General features: G+C 47.6%; 1 protein-coding gene across 2 annotated transcripts in view; it reads right to left on the bottom strand.

The window, feature by feature from the left end:
• The window catches only part of ASTN1 (astrotactin 1), a 306,052-nt gene that overhangs the window by 21,376 nt on the left and 261,659 nt on the right, over positions 1 to 23,017 (bottom strand). For both annotated transcript variants that reach the window (XM_027613431.2, XM_027613432.2), the window contains exons 17-18: positions 9,702 to 9,970; positions 3,780 to 3,913 (exon numbers count right to left, since the gene is read on the bottom strand). In XM_027613431.2, coding sequence (XP_027469232.1) covers positions 3,780 to 3,913; positions 9,702 to 9,970 — 403 coding nt within the window. The remainder of the gene's footprint in view (positions 1 to 3,779; positions 3,914 to 9,701; positions 9,971 to 23,017) is intronic.

Below are 23,017 nucleotides of genomic sequence, written 5' to 3'. Positions count from 1 at the left end.
TCAAATCTTCCTTCTAACCTTTCTTAACCAACCACTGCAACGATCTCTCTGAGCACCTGTCTCCTTCACTACAGAGCAATGGTTCTTGAAGGTCCCTGGAATTTTATTACTCTTAAATGCCTTTTACATATTAGGAACTCAACATCTGTTTGCAAATAAATAAATAAGTAGGTGAATCAAAGATGAATGAGCACCTACATCTTATAGGGTCAGTGGGCAGGGCTTTCTGGGTGGCCCTGTATAGGGCTTGCAAATATAATTTCTGGATTTGCGCTTGAAAATAGGAGAATGTGCCTATAAAGCTCATGCCAAGGCTCACTGAGGTGGTGTCTGGGAGAGCCCTGCATTAACAAGGCTCAGTTTCCATAGCATTACCAGGATCTGCTCTGTGGGGGGAACCCTGGCTTCCCCTCTTGCTATGGGTACTAACATATTTTCTTCCTGACACCTTCTGCTGGCTGGGCCTTGCAACAGGCTCGGTTTGGAGGCTATGCTCCTGGGGGGCTTTACCAGGCAAGAGAAAGGTGACCACATGTCAAGTTCTCCTCGGGGTGATGTCCTGTGGCTGCAAACTTGAGCTCTGCTTTCAGGTTCTTTTTTTGTTCTTGGATTTCTTTGACTATCCTGATTCCCGACTCCAGTCTTTCTTTGTTTTTCCCAATTCAAAGTCTCTTCCTTCCATGCAAATTGTCCATTTTCACCGCTCTTTTGCCTTGCCTTCTCATACGTCCTTGTGCCTTGCAGAGACTCACTACACATTATTGACGTTCATGGTACGGATCTCCTAATGGTCCAAGTGGTTTCAATTTGTTACCTTGTTCTGACTTCATACGTATATCTCAGATTTCTCACTTGCCTCCAGTTCCGGGTTTCTTTCTAGACCACTGGCTTCTGGGGATTTTCCTGGCTCCTGCTCATTCCAGTCTCCATCCATCACATGCCATCCCTGCCACTCACCCTCATCCTTGGTCCCCATATCCCACGACCTCCCATAATCATCGACCTCTGCTCTCTACTCAGCTCACAGATGCCTGTCACTGGTCTCAGGGGGTCATTGTGCCAGGTGCTACAGATGGAACACACCAAGGCAACGGTCAATTTCAATTCAGCAAATGTTTGTTGAGCACCTATTATGTATCAGAATGTGCTTGGTGCTCAAGATGCCGTGGTGCTTGAGCCAGCTCCAGCCCCTTCTTTTTTTTTTTTTTTAAGATTTTATTTATTTATTTGACAGAGAGAGAGACAGTGAGAGAGGGAACACAAGCAGGGGGAGTGGGAGAGGGAGAAGCAGGCTTCCCGCGGAGCAGGGAGCCTGATGCGGGGCTCGATCCCAGGACCCTGGGATCACAACCTGAGCCGAAGGCAGACGCTTAACCAACTGAGCCACCCATGTGCCCCATAGCCCCTTCTTTTGTGGAGTGGTCAATAGAAAAACATACAATTATACATGTGATTATAATAATGTGTGATAAGAACTTTAAGAAGAAATCACGGGAGGCTGTGGGAGCAATAGCAAGGAATTCAACCAGTGGGAAAATAATGCAAAACACATGCTCCTTAGTGGCTTACTATGAAGGAGTGCATAGTTTGCAGATGACATGAAAGATGGAGTAGACCCAAAACAGTGCGGATATTGACGAATTCATTAATTAGAGTCATATGCCGAGTGCTATTTTGAAGAAAAAAGCATTAGGAAGCTTAAGTAAGTAACTAAGCCTTTCTGAGAAGTCAGATTCTGTGAAAATGCGGACCAAAGCCGACCTCTACTGAGAAACAGCAGCACGCATGATTTACATAGACTCGTGTAAAACCAGAGTGCATTTCTATTTCCAATTACCAAGAAACATTCAAGAAACTAAGGTCTGCTACTAAAAGAAGTGATTAAAGTTGACAAGAGAAGTGAAGTCCTTAATAGATGTTCCTGCTTATGGAAATTTAGCCCAATTTGATCTTTCGCAATAACATACAGTAAACGCAGATTTAGAAAGAAAATCAGCCCTAAGACACCAATGGTTGGATCTTGTGTCCAACTGATGATAACTGTTTAGTGGCCTCAGTGTTGTGTCAAAAATGAGGTAGTTTTCTTAGTGGGTGAATCCATCTAGAAGCACCGTCTGCTTCTAGTGGCTCCCTTTATACCAAAAGAAAGAACCTTGACTAATAATGACCTTGATTCTCCTTTGACTCAAGAGGTCCAAGTCATGGCCGTAAAGAGCAAGAAGCCAAGCACTGATGTAACTAAAACTACCCATAGAGAGAGGGCATGTGGACAAGAGAAGACGTTGGTTTGCACTGATCGTCTCCTGTTGTGTCTCATCTTTCTTGGTTCTCTTCCTGTTCAGTCCTGGCTCTTTGATGCCCACCAGCACTTCCCTGCATCAGGCTGGAGGGCAGCATCCGCACAACCGGTCTCTCATTTGCTGGTGTCCTCCTGCTGGCTCGTTCCTGCTGACTTCGCCCTCGAATTCCCATGGGTCCTGATTCTCCCTTTGGGCTTTTTTTGCCTCAACAACCCACGGGACCATGCGACGCCAGTGGTTCCTGCCAGCACTCCTTACTAGACACCGTATGTCTGTGTGTCACTCCCAGTACAGATGTCACAGCAGAGGCTAAGGGGGTGCCTGCCCCAGGCCTTAGCCCATCAGGATTTACAGGGATTTGGCCAGTTCTGTGCAGCCTTCCCCTGAGGGCAAGGAAATTGGACATGTTCTTCCTGAACCACCTTGGCAACCCTTTGTACTCTGTTCACCCCTCAAATGCAGACAGCCCCTAATACTCATCTCTGACCCTCTCCTCTTTCCAGTTGATACTTATTCAGGAGGATCCTTTCTCATAGCTGGGGTTCCATTGCTCATTTCTTTGGGGTTGATTTAAATCTTCTTATCTCTAGTAGATGTCTAGTTCTCCAAACTGTCTTTCCCTCTGACCACTGAACATCTCGGTAGAACTGCCCTGCTATATCTTCAAGACGGGTCCAACTGGACACAGCTTCCTCCTCAAACCTGCATGTCCCCGGATGCTTCTCTTCTCAGCTGTGGCTTATTTGTCTTCCCAGCCACCGAGGCCAAAGTCATAGGTCCATTCTCAAATCCCTCCTTCTCCCTCCCACACCAGCAAGTCACCCACAACCCCCCTCCCACCCGCCCCCCCCCCATTGGTTCTATCCCAAATCATCTCTCCGTTGTGTCCTCTCAACACTATGGTGGCTGAGATCATGGCCTCTTAGCGGTGGCAGCTCTGCTTCCTGCTTGAGGGCCTTGGAAAAATCATTCAGAGCATCTGAATACATTTCCTCGTCTCTTAAATGGAAGTGATAACAGTACCTAACGGCTCCACACAGAGCTGCCACCCAGGAAATGTGTCATTGGCCTAGTAGAGTCTCACTACCAATCTCTCACTTCCTCCCCAGCAACATCACTTTAGCCCTCTGATCTTCTGGCCATGCCGTCCTACCCTCTCTACCTTCAGGGAGAAACTCAAGTGCCATCTCCTTCATGAAGCCTTCACCATGCCCCCAATTCAGACTTGAACATTCCCTTTCACACTTGACTTAAATGTCTTTGATAACTCTTATCAGACCATGTCTTCTCCTTTGACACTCTACGTGCTGCATCTCTAAGACTGAAAGCTCGCTGAGGCCAGGAGCTGCCTCGTGTTTTTCTTCCTGTTCCCTGGCCCCCAGTCTATTGCTTTGCAACAACTGGATGCCCTGTAATACACATTCGCAGAACCGTGCAGAGGCGGGCACGCAACAGAGAGGCAGAGAAGGGGAGTCATACACAGGCTGTGGGAGAGGTGCACAGGTGGGGAGTCCATCCGCTCCAAAAGCTGTGGAGTCGCATCGACACCAGTCCTCGATGACATCTCCAGTCCCTGAGCACCAGAGTGAGCTCATGGTGGCCTCCTGCAAGAGCTGCAAGAGAAGGAAGAGTAAGTGTCCAGGAGCCAGGGCTGGGTCACCACCGTCAAGAGACAGAATCCAGGCTTTGCTTGGTTCTAGATTACTTTCAGCCAGTAGGCTGGGGCACCACTTCACCACTTTTTTGATCTAAAATTCCTACCCCCAGACCGATTCTGGGAAACTAGACCTCGCAGGACCTCCCTGGCACTGCTTTCTCCTTAACGTGCCAGTTCACCCCTATGGTTGAGGGCTGTCACCTTGGAAGCAAGTCTTACTTCTCCCTTCTTCTCCATCCGTCGTCACTCCATACCCAGGGCCCTAGCAACAATAACCTCTCGACCATCCACTGCCCTGACCCCTCTTCTCTCCACCCTTAGGCACTTGGCCCTTTCTCAAATGCCTCTCTGTGCATCCTCATCTGCCCTCTGCATCCTGCCCAGCACTGCCCCTCTGCCGCATTCCTTCAGCGTGCCTTGTGCCCCACGTACAATATTTATGCAGATCTGCCTTGGGTTGTGCTTGAGTGTGAGGCCTCTCTTTCCTGGTAGAAGGTAGAAACAGAGCAGCAACCAGGTGAAGAACTGCGCTCCAGAGCTGTCTGCCCTGGGTGAGGACTTCGGCTCTGCAAATCACTGCCATGTGACCTGGAGCAAATTAGATCAACTTGGTTTCCTCAGTGGAAAAATGGGACAGAAACAGCACTCTCCTCATAGGGCTGTTGTGATCATGACCCAAAATAATATAGGCCAAAGGGCATAGCATAATACCTGTGCTGTGCACGCATTAGTCACATATAAACAGTACATCAGTCATCAGTAAATGTCAGCAATTATTATTATGTTCGAATGACAGGCTTGGGTCTTCTGTGGAAGCATACAAATGCCACAGAGCCTAGGACAATTCTTTACATACAGTGATTTCACGGCACATATTCCCTATTTGATGAAAGGACAAAAAGATAAAATTAGACTAGTCAGGGAACAGAACTTGAGATGGGACAATTCCCTGGTGAGGAAGAAGATCCTGACGGGCACTGACCCCTCAGCGGGGCCCTGCTGCCTCTACCCCAGCCCAGGGACAGGGAGAGGGCGAGGCTGGCCACAAGGTGTGTGGCCGTGCCCTCTGGCCGAGGTCAGCTTTCTCTCTGGGTCAGCTCACGGTCCGCAGCCTCTGCTTTGCCTTTGAGTCTCTTCTCTCTGACCCACTCTTACCACACCCACACAGAACTGGCAAATTAGAGAAAGGAAGCAGCCATCTTGGGAAATTTTAGGCCAAAAACATTGGAAGTGGGGGGCAGAGGGGATGGAGGGAGGAAGGAAAGAAAGAAGGAAGGAAGGAAGGAAAAGGAAGAAAAGCGTAAGAAAAAACTGACAGATAACCCTACAAAAACTGAAATGTCTAAGCTGCAAGCTAATACCCTAAGTTACATTCTCCCAGAACTTCACATAAGGGTTCATAGTGACCCCTCTCCCACCCTCCTACTCCCAGACTGGGAGCTCCGAGGGAGCAGGGACCAATTCTTGGTTATCAGGATAATGTGTGTGTAGTTTTAGAATTTCAAGGCCCTTTTAGGGCTAACACTGCAGTTTGAGCTCCACGGTAAACAGGATTTACAGTGGAGGACACTTGGAGTCAAAGAAATTAGTGACTTGCTCAGGGTCACAGGCTAGTGAGTGGGGGCCACCCCAGAGCCTGGGCTCAATGTGACTGATTGTCCGCCGGCTCCCAGCAGGAAGCCCGGTGCACCGTAGGTGCTCACTCCATGTTTCACCTGACTGAACCAAACTCAAACCAAAAGTATACTTTCTTAAGCTAGGAAAACCGACTTCCGTTGAGAGGGGTAGAATAAAGAGGAAATTGTGGCTGCCCGCGTGCAGTCTTCAATCAACAATTACTGGCTAAGCACCTGTAAGGGTCTGGCTCCTGTGCTAAGCATGAAGGATACAGGGTGGCATTAGACATAGTCAGCCCCTGCCCACATACATCTTGCAGCCAAATAACAAACAAAGGAACAGACAAAAGTTACATAAGCAACCAGATTAGTAGGACTGGTGGTAAGGGCTCCAAAGGAAAAGGGTGACTTGGGACAGGAGGGAAAAGGAAGGGGGATAATCTCACAGAGAGGTTTGGGGAGGCCTCCATGAGCGTGTGTGTTCTCATCTGCACTGAAGGACAGATCACGAGTTATCTGGTCACAAAAGATGGGGAAGTGTTCCAGGTGGAAAAACCAATATTAAGATGACTTCAGCCTGGGTGACACTTAACATTTAAAATCAACCGAGTAAAAAGGCTCTCTTGGCTGCAAGAGCCAGAGTGAAGGACAAAGAGGTGCTCAGCAAGTGGAAGGGGGTGGGGCCGGTTACAGAGACCCTGTGGTCCATGGTGAGGGGTGGTGTCCCATTCTAAGAGCAGGGGAGAGTGTTTGAAACAGCGGAGAAACATGATCCGATTTTCAACCCAAAGAAGTAAGGACCAGGGCGTCTGGGTGGCTCAGTTGGTTGAGCGACTGCCTTCGGCTCAGGTCATGATCCTGGAGTCCTGGGATCGAGTCCCGCATCAGGCTCCCCGCTCAGTGGGGGGTCCGCTTCTCCCCCTGAACCTCCCCCCTCTCATGCTCTCTCTCTATCTCATTTTCTCTCTCAAATAAATAAATAAAATCTTAAAAAAAAAAGAAGTAAGGACCAACACTTATGATGACAGACATTTCTTCAAAAGCTTTAACTTTCCACCTTTGGTTCACACAATTCCACAAGTTCCTACTCCCTGAATCCTGGGCTATCGGTAACTGTGGAAGGTAGGCTGGGGTAGAAGAGGGGAAATCAAGAAGGAGCCCTTCTGGAAAGGAAAAGGAAAAAAAATTACATTTTTCTTGGTATCTAGAATGTGGCAGGCATTGCATGAGGATCCTCATTTGTTATGAAATTTAATCCCGATTCCCAAAAAGAAATAGGATTTTCCCATTTTTGTTCTTATTTTGTTTTAGGGAAAGCAGCTGAACTTTCAGGCCAAGTTCACCCCTCCGTTCATTCCTCCATTTATTTATTTCATTCATTTATCCAGCGGGGTGTCAACTACATGTCAGCTAGGAGCTAGGATTCCATAGAAGAATGAGTGCTTCTCAGAGTCTACAGGACAAATACATAAACAAATACGTCAGCACTCGTGACAGCAGGTGATACGTGCTTCAGAAGATGCAGGGACACAGACAGTGGGAGCCACTTGAAGGAACAGGGGCTGGCCTGGGAGAACAAGGGAGGGCTTGTTATGGCTGTGGATGCTTGAGCTGAAACCTGGAAGTACTGCCATTGGCAGAAATGTAGGAGAGGCTATTCCTGCGAGAGAGAGAGTGACAAGTCTGAAGGGCCAGATGCATGACAGAAAATGTGTTGTGTTTAAGGAGGTACCAGGAGTTAAAATTTGGGGGATAGAATATAAAGCATAAAGTAGACACAACCTAACCATGTAAGCGAGGACCAAATTGGACAATGAACTGCCCTTATAACGATATGCTAAGGACTCTAGATTGTATTTAACAGATTCTGCAGAGCTACTGAATTGCCCTGCTGCAATAAGACCTGATGTCTGTATCAGACAGAAAACTCTGACTGGTCTCACAGGAAAACCAGTAAGAAGCTACTGTAACAAGAAGATGGTGGCCTGCTATTACAGTGGAAGATGGTGATGAAGGTACAATCACAAAAGGATAGATTCAAAGTATTTGTAGTCCCTGGTGATGATAGATACATGTTAGGGAGTGGCAAGAAAAGTCAGGGAAGCATACTTGGCCTCCAGCTTGGGCAACTTGGTAGAAAAGAATCCCATTCACCGAGACTGAAGCACAGTGGTAACTGTTTGGGGTGGAAGATGTTGGGTTGGAGACACCTGGTGGGTTATATAGTTTGACCTATTGGTTTCTAGACTGTTTCTAATCACTAGACTGAAATATGGCACCATAGATGATCTAGTCCAACAGGAGGCCAAGAGAGGTTAGAAAATTGGCCCCAGACCTACCAGAGGGGTAGAGATAAGAACACACACCGAGTTTACTGGTGTCGTGACTTAGCACCCCTCTTCGTTCACTTTTTCACTCCATATCTGCATTCTTTGTGAGAAAGGGAAAATTAGAAGGAAGAGTGGAGGAACAGAGAGAATGAACAGAGAAGACAGACTATGTCTAAGGAATGAGAGAGAAGAAACATGGGATGGTGACGGGAGCACCTTGGGCCACCTTGTCTATGTGTTCAGAAATTACAATGTTCAAATACGGCCAGATGGACGATCTCTCCCAACCCCTCTCTTAAAACCAGTGCAGAGAGACAGGGAAGGGCCAAGGTCTGGCAAGTAGGAGATCCAGAGAGGGAGATGCTAAAGACACGAATTCCTTCAGCTTTCCCCTTTTACCCACGACGCCCCTGCAAGACGCTGGGAGTCCTTGTCCTCCTCTCCCACCCAGCTCTTCCCTACTTTGCAGCTTCGTGTGCCTTGTCCCATAGGGTGGTGCTATGAGTGTATTCCCTGCCTCTGCTAGTCCAGGCCAAGTGCTCAGGAGCTCTTGGGGCACCAGCTGCAGCGGCCTCGGGTGCTCCCAGAAGACAAAGTGGGGCAGGTAAGTGCACTGGATTAAAGCCACTGCAGGTTTGGGTCTCCATGGTGACATCAACCCTTGCAAGCCACCCTTCCGTGGTCTCCTTGCCCCAGCTCTTCTTCCCCAGTCACTTCCATCAGAATGAAGAGGAATTCATAGGCCAAAGGAACTCCTTTCGTTCCTGTGAGGAATCTTGCTTTGAACTATCATTGGCAAGAGCAGCATACACGTGCAAAATCCCTCCTTGCTGGCGGAGCATCACCTATGAAACAACTGTGACACACCAGGTGTCCTTAAAAGGGGAAAGAGAAAGCAATCATCACCCTGCCTGGATGGACACAGCTCTCAGGCAGGTAAGGAGCTCTCTGCTCTGACTCTACTATGGTCTCGTCCCTCAAGGTCACCTTTGCCTGTAGCATCAGAAGCCCTGCACCCTGAGCTTTTGTGTTTTTATTCTTGTCATTGTCATCATCGTTGCTGTTGCATGTGTTGTGACCCACTCTGTTCTTTCTGTCCTTGAGGAGATCAGAGAGCTAGGGGATGAGCTAAGCCACTGTCTCTGCCACAGTTCTCCAGCTTATCCCTTTGGGTCCATTCATTTTCTCGTAGCACCTTTGGAAAGGGAACCACACAGGGAAAGGAGGGCTGCTTGGGACACGTCATAACCTAGCAGTATAATATAAGACAGAAGATTTGCTTGGATGTGGGGTTTTGTGGTCTTTGTTCTTAGAGTCAGAGCCATGGGCAGGACACCATGCCCCCCAGGCTAAGACCGGACCCTTCCCTTTGGAACCTATGCCAACACACTCTTTCTAGCCTCGCTGCAGTCAATCCAGGCTTGGGATCTGTTAGGGGAGCTGGCATTCCCCCCCATAACTGTCCCCTGAGGCTTTCTGAACAATGACTTTGGTGACTATGAATGCCACGCCTCCTGATCTACCTTCTTCTTCCCAGCCCTTGTTGCTCAAGAATCTACACAAATGCTGAGTTGTGACTCCTGAGTCATTACCATGGGTGTTGTGGATGCACTGATTTGACTTAATATGCAAACATGCAAATCTAAGCAAATTATGTGCCTGGATCAACTAAACATAAAATCTCAGTATTCCTAGTCTAGCACGGAACTCAACTACACCCTGTCACCAAACCCCCACCCCGGCCATTTGGAAAGCCCTCTGTTGTTGTTGATGCTTCCCTGAGTCCCAGGCCTCTTACCCTCTGGGTCTGGTTGTTGGTCACCAGTTCATAGATGGGGGCTGCTCTGGTCACCTCCAGCAGAACTGGCTCAGCAGGAGTGTCAGGGCTGGATGTCACATGACACAGGGGGCAGGATGAGGGGCATCGTCCTTTGCTCTGGCATTCCATGCGGACTCCAGCCGCCATGCGCTTGGTGCCAGACTCTGACAGGCTGGCGATGTATTCTGGGAACGTCAGCACCTTCGGGTCTCTTTCCCGCTCCTCTGACTCGTCGGATGGGGAGTTGCCTGCCAGACACAAAATGAAAAGGAGCAATGAGGCAATGAGGCAAAAGAGCAAGGCCTTGCATGATCTTGTGGCCCCTGAGTGCTGGAGTCAAATCCCAGAAAGGTCACAAAACGTCACTGTTAAGGATGTGACTCTAACGTCCCAGTCAATGTGGGGAACCCGTCCTCCCTGTAACCTATCAGAGTTGGAAACGGCCTTCCAAATGTGAGATCAGGTTGTTTCCTTTTGGAGAACCCTCAGCTCCACCGATCCCCTCAGAGGGATGCATCTGCAGTGTCTGCAGGATCTACGACTGTCGTCAATAATCCCAACAGTAACAACAGTGATTAGCCCAGGACTCAGTTTCTTCATCCATAAAATGAAGATATCCCTTGTCCCTAGCATTGTGCGATGAATAAACGGCAACATGTTTTTAAAGTACATAACACAGTGGCTAGTGCATGTCCAACCATCATCATAAGAGTTTAATCATAACTGTAGGTAAGATTTACGCAAACTATGAAGTGAGATCTGTTCCAGACCCCCTTTAACCCTTTATAAGAACTCTCTGCATGGAGTTCTTACCATTGCACCCATCTTATGGATGAGGAAAGTGAGACCAAGAGCCTTAAGATCACACGGCTAGTATGATGTAAGCGCTGGGATTTGAATCAAATTTTGTCGGATTCCAAAGCCTTTAAGTCACTGGGAAGGCAGAGGACTTTTCTGCTTTATTATTCATCAATGCACGGAACACAGGAGAGAGTTTGGGTACTCCAAAGCACTCCAAAGAGATGGATTTATAACGTCCTTGATTGATGAGTGAAAAGTAGTTAGAGAAATTGTCGGTTTATTTTTGGTGACAAAGAAGAGAAATGTCTACCTGAAAATAAGTAATACTTTGTTCCCTGTGGAAGAAAACACGGCTTGATATTTGTCTTCCAAGCCTTCATGATTTCCCATTTAACTTATTCGTGCTAGATGAAGTTGGAAGTACAGTCCACTGACCAAAAGCCCTTGGGCTCCACAAGAGATCCCAGACCCTTCGTGACACAGCTACAGGCCTGAACATGAAACAATTTCGTAGAGACCACTGGGCTTCTAGAAATAAAGGGCAGATACAGAACATTCGTTCTGGTCATCTTGAACCGCTCAGGAATGTGGTACTTGATGGGCCCAGATCTTTGGGGGAAATGGCTGGAAGGGTTTGCAAAGGGGTTTCAGAAGGTGACTGTGAGCTACAACTCACTGACTTTCTAACAGGGTTCTCTTTTGTGGGGTCCAGGGAGTTCTCTGCCCTCCTCCCTTGTGTTTGCCATGTAATATGAGCCCATTTGCAAACGTCATGAGACATTTCAACACTGTTGTTTCCCAGATGAATATCCTCAGTATGCGGATGAGGCATCTTCCATCCAGAAGCTCCCCTGACATGGGACTCCTTCTGCACATTAACGCAAAGGACTCACTCAGTGACTATAAATGTGAGCTATAATTTATTTCACATTTGCAATTTGTTTAATAACAAACCCAGAGTTGAACTGAAACCTTTCCTAGGTTATAAGAACTGCATAACTGCACACACCAAAGCAAAGAATGGTGTTATCAAACAGAAGCCCACACCGGCCAGCCCCAGAGTCACTCAGAGCCACATGTAAATCTTGACTGACATTCAGGTTTAGGCACATCAGTCAAGCCCGTGGCTGGGAATATTTGTAAAGTGAGCACAATCTAGCAGGACTTTCCTCACCTAGCCCCTGGCCAGGCCTCAACCTTCTTCAACAGCTAATATGAACCAGGCAGAGATAAGTGAGGTGAATGAGGTCTTGGATTCTTGAAATGATTTCTAGAAAAACAGGCCGCCTTTCACTGGGAAAGCGAATGAAATTAAAAAAAAAAATCAGAAAAGACACAGTGTTTCTTTTCAAGATAAAGTTTAAAAAATTTTGCTATGCAAACTGTGCCAGAGAGCTTGAGGGTCTCTTGGAGGACCAGGGGCATTTCATCAACCCACAGCCCTCCTTGTTGAGAAAGGATTCAACAGGGACTGGGAAAGAGTTCCCACGAAATGACCACTAGATGGGGATATCAAGTCTAAAATGCTCTTCTGTGAGAGGAAATAATCTGCGATGAATTCTATGGGGCCACTTTGGCACCACGGAAAAACTTGTGGAAAAGTAACACCTGGCTACTTAACAAAGTTTGTTGTGGTACCATTTTTTTTCAATGAAATAGTAAAATATTAATGAGTAACATAATTCCATAAAATGTATCCCTAGGAGAAACATACACAGCGAGAGACAGAAGTAACTGAGAGAAAATTAAAATCCCCCTGGATATCCTTCACACGGAGTAAAATTTACTTCAAGGGGGAAATAATCTGCCACCACATTCCTTTTCTCTCACCTTTAATCCCCAAATACCCAGGAACTCCGCCGCCTCCTGGCCACCACACACCCCATACACATCCCTCCGTAGGCCAGGGGCCCCTTCATTACTTAGGATGCACCGTTCTGACAGACAGATGCGGCCACTAGAGGGCACTACATCCCCAAACACAGTGGAGCTGAGTGCCCACCTCCCTGCCCTCCCGCACTCCCTCATTAAGGCTTGTAATTGCTGTAAACATTTGAGGGGCTGTTCCCTGGCGGCAGTCTTCTGACTATCCCCATTAAAATCAAGACTCAGTGAATCCTGCTCAATAACCTCCAGCCCCGGATAGGTGCAAGGTTAGGGAGAAGAGAGGCATGGAGAGGAGGATGCAAAAGAAATGGTGGCAGACCTCCAAACTCTTGTTTTAATCCAGAATCCTGTTTTCCTTCTCCTGAAAATATTCAGGTCCTTAGAAAGCGGGCCTGCTGAAAGGCCCCTCCAGTCCCTTCGTCATGCAGGACGGAGCTGTCTAGAGAGGAGCTGGATTTATACCGAGGTGATGAGCAGGGAACTCCCAAAGCCATCTATTCAGGCTCCAGCAAAGAATAGAGATGTGTCTGTGAGAGAGATTTTTCAAAGAGGAAATGCATTTTCCATGTGCAGTTAAAGACGCAATTGGGAAATACTCCTTAAAATGATGGAGTCCGATGGTGAAAGCTCAGATAAATCTCCCTTTGCCCAAAGAGAGCACCTCTAACCATCATGTCTGTGGTAAGGGAAAGAGAAGTCCAAACCTTAAAATCTTCAGGAGGGTCTGATCTTTGACATTTGCTTTTAACCCCCCCTCAGTGTTGGGGTGGGCAGCAGAGAAGCCGGTGTGTGGAGAGTCACAGGGAGGAGACCCCACCTTATTTCCTTAAAAGATTATAATAGGCAAAGGTGCCTTCTGGTCCAGAACACCCAGGTGTGGCCCCCTCTGATTCCTGTTTGCAGAATTCATCTCATTGCTCTCAGGGAGGCTTTGGAGTCCAGCCATGACACTTAGCTTTCTTCTAAGTAGAAGAACAGCCAACCTGGAATGTAGTTAACAACCCCAAAACTGCAAAGCATTTTGCAAATACAGTTTGCTATAAATAAATGCCATTTGCTTTAGGCTAAATCTGTATCCTACAGCACACAGTGGATGAATTTCCCCAATAGAATATTGTGGAATGAGAATATTGGCATCCTCAACGTTCAGAATCTCATTGTGGATGTGCCCATGGCCTTAGGCATGTACATCCTGACCCACCTAGACTCAGGAACAATACGAGGATGATAAAAGTGACTGACCCATCCTCACACAGGGTCTGCTTTGCTGGTAGGAACCGACAGGTCATGGAGGTGGATGAGTCATTATGAAGGAAATTGGTATGATTCCTGTAGGATTCTGGGACTGCTTAAGACTCTCTCTCCTGAGTTGGTGCCCAAGGCAATGAGATGCTAATGACATCACAGCTAGAACTACAGAGGTAGTTCATTAGGCAGCAAAGAAATCAAATGCAAACTAATTAGATCCTAGCTCTTGGAGACAGCTTAGGATCTACGGGAAAGAAAGCTTGACACGGGGCAAATGTGGCACAGCCGTGGCTAACTGTGCCCTGGAGCCCACCGGCACCCCGCCCTCCATCCCCTCCCCAGCCTACTCCTGTTCACACAGGGTGTCCAGGAGTTATCTGAATTCACACTTCCGTCCACGCACTCCGGCTCGGATCAGTCTCTCCGGATGCTCGGGGTGAATATAATAACTCGTGATCATAGATTTAAAATTTAAACACAAGTCAAACATAAAGAATACAACCAAGCCATTTGTAAATAGCTAGCCCCTTTCTAAAGCTTTAAACAATCAAGCAGCAAGAATGAAGCATTATTCCAACAACAGCCAACTCTCTTGTCTCTCGCCAGGACCTCTCCCATGAGTACAGCAGAGCCTCATTAGTAGCTTGCTTGGAAATCCACCTGAATGTCCAAGGGGCACCTCAAACTCAACGTATCCCCAACTGCGGCGGTCATTCCACACTGTCCCCAGCAACCTGCTTCTTGCTTGAGGGTGCTAGCTCAGCAAATCGCACTGGCTTCCTCGTTGCTCAACATGGAAGTCTCTCGGCTTCCTCGTTGGTTCTCCCTTGTCCTTCAAACCAATCGCCCAGTCTTCACACCCTTTACCTCCCTGAACCAACCACTCCTCTGCTCGCCTACAGCTGCCCCCATGCCACAGTGGCTTATGGGGTGAAGTGTGAGTCACACTGCCTGGGATTGATTTCTGACCTTCTCACTTGCAAGCTGTACGATTCGGGGTGAGTTTCTTAATTTTGCTGTGCCTGGGCTTTCTCATATATAAAAAGGAGATAATAACTGAACTGATTTAGTAAAGCTGTGGTAAAGATTAACTGACATAATCCATGAAGAGAGTTTCGCGGTGCCTGGGATGGACTGAGTACTCTCTGCAATTAATTCTTCTCACAATGCCTTGTCTACTTGCCTACCCCGCCCACCAGCCACACCATCAGATGGGCTCCTTGGGGGCCAGACTGTGTCTTGTCCTTCCAGTGTCATAGCCCACAGTGCCTAACAAGTAGCTAATGCATTCGGCAACTCATTAAGCAAATATTTATTGAATGCTTACAAATGTTTGTCGAATTAATAAATCATTCATAATGACTTGTATACAAAGTGACGAGGCACTAACAAGACAGGCTGGGTTTCAATTCATTCCCCTCCTTGCTGTCCTGGGTTCTTTGGAGATTTTTCTAGTTTTCTCCTAAAAAGGAACATCAATCCAAAGCAAGTTCCCCTCCTGTCAGGTACAAATGTGACTTGGCCTGAGATTATCTAGTTGCAAAGATTTGAAGAAATACTGCAGAAATACATCTTGCAAATTGTGTGAAACACACACAGGCATCCCAAAGTTATTGATGAGCATGGAGTTATTTACGTTGGAGCTGAAGGACTTAAGCTTCAGAAAAGGGGCAGCCAATTGTGGCTCTGAGGAGCAGAGGGTGGTTCTCCTGTGACGAGCCAATGTGGGGAAGCTGTAGCCACTAATGGCACAGAGGGGCTAAAGGATCTGATTGGTGTCCTGAGCCACGGGCGCCAAATAGCAGCTGAGGCGGAAGGCACATCGCTGTGGGGCTGTGGGCAGCGCTGAGAGGTGAGTGACAGCCCTTGTACCAGGATTCAGCATGGCATATCCCACTTCCCCAGCAAAAAAAGACAGTGCTTGTAACAGCAAGAGTCGGGGGACACTCTGGACCCTGAGAATGGTCCTAAGGATGAAACGTGAAAACCTCCGTCTTCTGCAGTTTTCCTACTTTACCCTGGCTCAGCCTGAACACAGGAGCCCACCCGAGTTTCCAGCCACACATTCATCACTACCCATTAGCTCAGAGGGAGCACATCTTTGGGGATGTGCTTTGGGATTCAATACTAGAAAACCACCGGTTCGCGATTGTCCAGCACGTTCAGAAACAGTCCCAACTCCATAGGGTTTATATTCCTGTCCTTTCCTACAAATGAATTCACAACTTTTTTTAGAAATCCTTTTGTCAGGATATATTCTTTACTTTTGGTTCTAAAATTAAAGTTTCTGAAACTTCAGAATTAGTTCTTTGGTATTTCTTGAGGAAGTTTCTGGAAATAGCAAATGGTCTTTGTTATAAAGATGAGCAACATCTCTGGGTGTGGTGAGGTCCAGTGTAAATAATTAGCAATCATCAAATATCCACTGGGCACCTTAGCAAAGCACCATTAACTGGGAGGTTGAAGAAAAGGTGTATTCTGGAAAATTGAATTTTTTGTTTAATTGATACTTAGTCAGAAAATGCTTACTTTTCCTCCAATTCTTGTTGACATTTTTCTTCTCTAAAAATGCAGTTTTCCAATTTTCTGCCTGCCTCGTGAAGCATTGCCTACCAAACAGAATTAAACCCTTCCCCAAGGCACCTCCAGGTGATAGTTTTGTTCATCAATTATGACTATGCAGATTTGGAAGCTGTAGGAGACAGAAAAAAAACGGTATATATACCCCAGAAGGCTTTTAAAAATTGATTGATAACATAAGGTGACATTTTCTTAAGATCGCCCCTCCCCCCTTAATGAGCATGTCATCAAACAAATAATTGCCTGGTTGAGGTTCCTGGCTAATTAGGTTCATGTGAAACTGAAGTTTTGGTGTGGGCGTAGCACTTTGTCTTTGCCAAAAGTCGTTAGTCCTCTTTGGCACGGGAACAGTTAACTGAGTAATAAACTGACCAAACCTCTGACCAGAACTCACCAAAGCCTCTGTCAGCCTCTTTTTTGGTCAGTAATAGTGATGGTCCATTTAGGAGGAGAGGTTGGGTCCAAAAATGGCATAGCAGCATCTGCCAAGGGATTAATAAAAACACAAAGATAGTCTTTGCCTAGCAGTGACTCCCACTGCACCCCTTTTCATCTTAAACTTCGTGTAAAGAGGGGAAAATGAAGATAGCTCGGTGAACCACCGAGATGCCTGGAGACTTGTCTCTACACAGCCCATGTGTCTCAAGAGGATCAAAAATAAAATCCAAGAATTCCTAGGAAGCCCTAAAGCTTTGACTTCAGAAATGAGCCCTTCTAATCAGCTAGACTGCTAGTCCCCAGTGGGCAAGGAGCTGCCTTACGTTTTGCTGGACTGTGGTGGTTCTCACCCCATGCCTGGCACTTGATAAGCATTCAACAAATATATGGGGATGGCAAGAAGCAGAGGGATTTTAGCTCTCTCTGGTCTTTTATTGCCTGCAACTTCTCAAGTCTGCACCCCAAAGCCTCATTAGGATTCACCATAAGGGTCAGGTCAGGAAACCTGAGTGGTGGGGTGAGGGTGGGGGGTGATCTGGAAGCATTTACTAAGTGCACACGTGTGCTGGGTATGGGAGACTGGGCTGGTACCACTGTTCCCCTCACACACCCAGAGTCTTTCTCTCTTCCCTGCTTCTGTCCTTCCCTAGATGTTTACCAAGTGCTTCTCTGCTCCTGTCAGCCCTACTAGAATTAATTCCACTGGTACTTGGAGCCCATGTCCAGAGGAATGCCCAGCACTGTGTCAGACGGGGTCTGGCTTTGTCTTGTCTGCCCCATGTGCCTCCAGGATGGGGCCTTACTCACCCGTGTGCCCCTTAGAGCCCAGCACCTCGCACCCCGTAGGTGTTCTCTCGGCCTTGGCTGGAGTGTCATAAATGTAGGGGTACATGGTCCAACACCCCCCTTCTGTAATGTGGACATGATTCCATTTTTTTCATTTGCCTCTTACAGTCCCGTTCTTTATTCGCCAAAATGTCATTTGTGCGACTCTGAGCAGTTTCCCCAAGGTTTTTGTTCTTATCAAGTCCTCCCCCTTCATTTCCTAGGGCTGCCAAAACAAGTCAGCACCCACGGGGTGGCTTCCAGCAACAACAATCTACTCCTCCAGTTTTGGAGGCAGAAAGTCCGACGTCAAGGTGTCGGCAGAGCCACGCTCCCTCTGCAGGCTCTCGGGAAGAATCTTCCTAGCCTCTTCCACCTTCTAGTGGCTCGGGGCATTTCCTGGAGACCCTCAGTTTGGAGCTGCGCTGTTCCAGTCCTGGCCTCAGTTGCTATGTTGCCTTCTCCTGGGTGTCCAAATCTCCCTCTCCCTTCTGAGGACACCAGTTAATTGGATTTGGGGTCTACCCTAAGTCCAAGGTAACCTCATTTTTGTTATATCGGCAGAGAACCTATTTCCAAATAAGATCACATCCTGAGGTTCCAGGTGGGCATGAATTTTAGGGGGACACCACTTGACCCACTGCAGTGTCCATGGCCTTTAGCATTGTGACATCACCTGCTGAGCCCTCCCTTGACCCACCACCAGTGCCAATCCATTTGCTGGCCACTCGGGACCTGGCCGTTCACCCGCTGGACTTCCTCCCAGGGCACCAGGCAATGGGAAGAGGGAAGAAGTTTCTAGCTCCCTCAGCATCCCGAGGCCCCGCTACAGCTGTGTGCAGCTTCTTGTCAACATCAAAATAAACCTGACATAGAGATTCAGAGTCACAGCCTTCTGGATGTGCAGAGCTGCATGGGATTATCCCTGCTGATTTGCCAGACAGAGTGGCATGGGGAGGGAGGGGGGAGGACCAGGCTTAGAGAGAGGTGAAAATGAGGAACACCTGCGGGATGGCTCTTTGCAAATCTCCATTAGCAGAGAGACCACGTGAGTGAGTGGGCACACTCAGCGGGCTCCAGCAAAGAGCCTCCCATGCACTTGTCTGGAGACTAAGGCTTCCCCCCACCAGCCCCCGCCAGTCTTGTGTTTGCTGTCTGGGAAGCTGAGCTGAGAAGCCAAGTGTGCATCGCAGACCACTCAAGAGCAGAAGGCTCCCCGCTCCCTGGGGTCCTCCCCTAGAAGGAGCCAGGATCACTCAGGGGAGTAGCCCAAGCACAAGGAGAGGGAGGAAGCTGGACCAGAGAGAAACCGAGAGCTCTCGGCCCCAGCGTGGGCCTCTGCTAATGTTGAGGGCTCCAAGGGGGGCCTCTCGGAGCTTCCAGTCGGATTCATAATGGAATTAGTGATGCTTCCCTCTCTTTACCAGGCAGCATTACTTCCCAGCTACGGGGTGCCCATGAGTCCCCTTAGCTTCGCCAGAACCATGCCCTCAGGGACACTCTCTGTGTGACTCCTTCTACCTTTTCCTCCATTTACTCCATCTCCTGCCCCATATGCTCCTGCTCAGGCTGAGCTCACCATCTCTTTTCTTTCTGGCTTCAAATCTGGACAAGACGAGCATAATCGAGAGAAACTCCTTGACAATTCTGAAATGGGTAGAATGGACATGTGACCAGTATTTGCCTTGGCTCCGCATGACAAGAGCCTGGCTGTGCACAGTGTGTGTGTGTGTGTGTGTGTGTGTGTGTGTGTGTGTGTGTGTGTGTGTGTGTGTGTGTGTGAAGGTGGCCAGGATGCAGACATGAGTTACACACAGGTGGGAGACTCTTGGGGTTTACGTGAGAGATTCAGTACTTGCTGAGACACTGTGGAGTCTGGCTTATAAATATCTTTAACTACCAAATGGTCTAGAAATTTTTAATAAAAATATTATTCAATAGTAATACTACTCCAACCAGCAAGGGAATGTTGTAACGGTCTCCATTTTCCTCTTGATACCCATCTAGCTTCTGTTTTTCAAATGAATTTGGATGTTAAATCCTTTTGCTGCCCTGACCAATTTATTCTGCAAATTAACTATATATGACAGAACTTAAAGTCTGTTACCACCTAGCTTTGCCTTACTGAAATTTATGCTGCTCCCCTGCCCGTTGGGGCCACCAGCTCAAACAGATTGTGGCTCCTGGTGGTGATTTGGATTCTGCTTAAGTCCCTCATCTCTTGAGTTTAAAATGTGCTGAGTGGACCAGGCCCTTTTCACCTCTCGCTGACCTGCACTCTATTCTCAGACACTATGGTCTCTGCAGCTGCCCATCCAGACTTAATCAAACTCTCCTTATGAGATGTGGTTTCATCCAGAGCTGCAACCCACACTGGACTGTGAGGGAGCCTTGGTGGCTCAGCCTGGCTGCAAGTGGTGGAAAGAACAAGATGCAAGGGCAAGCAAGGGTTACAAGACGAAGGGGCAATGCGTGGCATGTGGATGTAATCTCAGATTGTGTTTGAGAGAGTGTGGTGAACAAGGCAAGGGACAGAAACGGCGCCATGTCAAGCCACACAAGTTGGTTCACTTCTGGGTGATGCGAGTGGAGAGACACTCTGACATTCGGAAGGGCAGTCAGGATCCCAGGGCACATGGACACGGTGTCATACCAACAACTGGGGGAGTCTGGAATGGATACAAGAAGACCTGGAAACAGGCTTGGGAGTTCTCTCTCCATATATTTGAAGGGATGTCACACGAAGTGGGATCACATGAATTTCTGTACATTTCAGAAGGCACAATTAAGATCCAAGGGAGGAAATGAGAGGGAATGAGTTTACTGAATCACAAATTTTCACTGGGTGCCTACTATATGTCAGGTAGAGTACTCGGCGCTAATGTACACAGCTACGTCTTTTTATAAGCTCATTTTTCCGTGTGTGAGGTAGGGGAGTGGGTCAAAAAGTAGACACTGATAGGATGAGGAGTGATATTAGAGGTGTCAGAGACAGGCTCTGGGTACACCCACAAGGGAGTTTTGAAATCCACTTTGTGGGGCTGGGGGCGACTGAAGGAAGATTCTTGATTCCTTCAGGGACAAGTTTTGTAAGAACCTACAACTGATACAAAGTAAGATGGGCAGCCTTGGAGATGGTGGGCTCTGAGCTAGCAGAAATGTTCCTGTGGAAGCAAGACGGCCACTGTCAGGGACATCTCAGCAGGGGGAATGCTTCAGAAAGGCTCGAGTCCCCACTAATAGCCAACTGTTAAACTTTAATTATTCTGCGACCTGATATTCTGTGTCTTCCACTAAGTCAGTGGAACAGCAGGGCTGGGGATGTGCATTTCATCAGGCATACCAAATGATTCTGACCGCGGATAACACGGCAGTCTTCAGATAACACGTTGGGATTCACCACCCTAAACAGGAATAATTTATTTTACAAATATTGTCAGAACACTTCTTACAAATTCTTCAAGTCACCCTAATATGTAAAAGAGATAAGAGTGGGGAATAGACTCCTAGGCATGTGGCATCATTATTGTTTGGTAAAAATAAACAACTCTATTGTTTATGGAGCCATTCGACCATCTACTCAGAGCCCCGGGGCGCAAAGGAGCCTAATTTGAAAACTACTGATTCAGACTCCAATGACATTGGCCTGAACTGTTCCAGAAGTAACCAAGCGTGCTCCCCGGCCGAGAGGACCGCATGCTGACCCTGAGAAGGAGAATGCCCCCAGCAGCAGAGTCCATCATGGACCATCTATAGACTCTGCTTCCTGGATTTTGTCAGACAAAAAGCACCGTGTGGCCAGTCCTACTTAGGCAGTAATGATGAGAGTCAGAAAACTTTTACACTCTCGACCAAGAATGGATCTATTCGATCATGCGCGTTCATCTCACAAAGAAAGGACTTGATGGAAATGTGACAAGAAGGCGACGGCCCTGGAGACACTTCTGTTCAGGGGGACAATCAAGTGAGGGCAGATGTGGAAGCCAGGTCTAAGGCTCTCTTTCAGACAATGAGTACAGAGGTGTGTGCATATTAACACTTTCCATTATGAACTCCTCTCATTCAAATATCATAAAGAGAATGTTATCATTACGTTCAACCAAGGTGATGCTGTGATTTTACCTTACTTCCCTGCATACATATAGCAATAGTAGATATTAAAACAATTACAAGTATATAGGGGTGCCTGGGTGGCTCAGTTGTTAAGCGCCTGCCTTCGGCTAAGGTCATGATCTCAGGGTCCTGGGATCAAGCCCCGCATCAGGCTCCCTGCTCTGTGGGAAGCTTGCTTCTCCCTCCCCCACTCCCCCCTGCTTGTGTTCCTGCTCTCACTGTCTCTCTCTCTCTGTCAAATAAATAAAATCTTAAAAAAAAAAACAAAAAAACTATTACAAGTATTAAAATGACCAGTGCAGTTCCTGAATAGCCAGCTGCCAAGGAAGAAAGAGGCTTTCATGTAGCAGGGCCCAGTTGTCATCACCTGTATAGATGGCCATCATGTCACTGGTTTTTTTGTTTGTTTTTTGAGAGAGAGAGAGAGAGCATGGTGGGGGCAGGTGCAGAGGGAGAGGGAGAGAGAGAATCCTAAGCAGGCTCCTTGCCCAGCAGAGCCTGACGCGGGGCTCTGTCTCACGACCCTGAGATCATGACGTGAGTCAAAATCAAGAGTTGGATGCTTAAGTGATTGAGCCACCCAGGTGCCCCCATCCTGTCACTTTGGCAATTAAAGCCCCTGACACCAGAGTCTCCCTTAGAGCCTACTGCTTTCTTGTGCACACACTCAGTTTTGTGACTTTAGTAGAGAAACTAATGGGTGATAGAGAACAGCAGCTAACAGCCCGCCCGCCCGACCACAGCAATGGCCTTGCTTAGCCACGGAGCCAACAGAAGCTCCCAGACCTAACAGTGTGTACGAACATGCTCTAGGAGGAGGCCCGTCTCTGGGACCTTTGATATTGGACCATTGAAAGCAGAAAAGCAGATGTCTGCTCTTGAAAAAGAAGGAAGGCCAGAGAAGAGTGCAGCAGGCCCATGTGGGTCCCAGGCCGAGACAGACGCTGTCAGTATATCATGTCCCAGGCCACTACCTCAGCTGGCAAAGACCGTCTTCACCCAGAATTCCTTTTCTTGTGAGAGGAGGCCGTGAGGCCTGGGTTCAACTTCAGAGCTCTGGGACATATTGGGAGATGCTTAAACTCTTTGGGGCTAGTTTCCTCATGTGTCAAATCGGTTAACATAACTTATCTCACAGGATGATTCTGAGAGTTAAATGGGATAATACACGTAAAACCATTAGCCCAGCTTCCAGTATCTTAGCTCTCAATGGTACCCATTGTTCAGCATTATATTCCCATTACCCAGCACAGTCTTGGCACCCAGGAGGTACTCGATACATACAAAATTAATGAAAAACAAACACCCAAACATAGATGCTCAAAAACAAAACAAGGATCTTCATGAGCCAGAGACAGAACAAGAACACTCAGTAGTAAGTGAGGACTAAACATGCAGGCTTT

Source organism: Zalophus californianus, chromosome 10 (genome assembly GCF_009762305.2).
Source record: "Zalophus californianus isolate mZalCal1 chromosome 10, mZalCal1.pri.v2, whole genome shotgun sequence".
Classification (NCBI taxonomy): domain Eukaryota; kingdom Metazoa; phylum Chordata; class Mammalia; order Carnivora; family Otariidae; genus Zalophus; species Zalophus californianus.
This window is presented reverse-complemented; position numbering and strand designations above follow the sequence as displayed.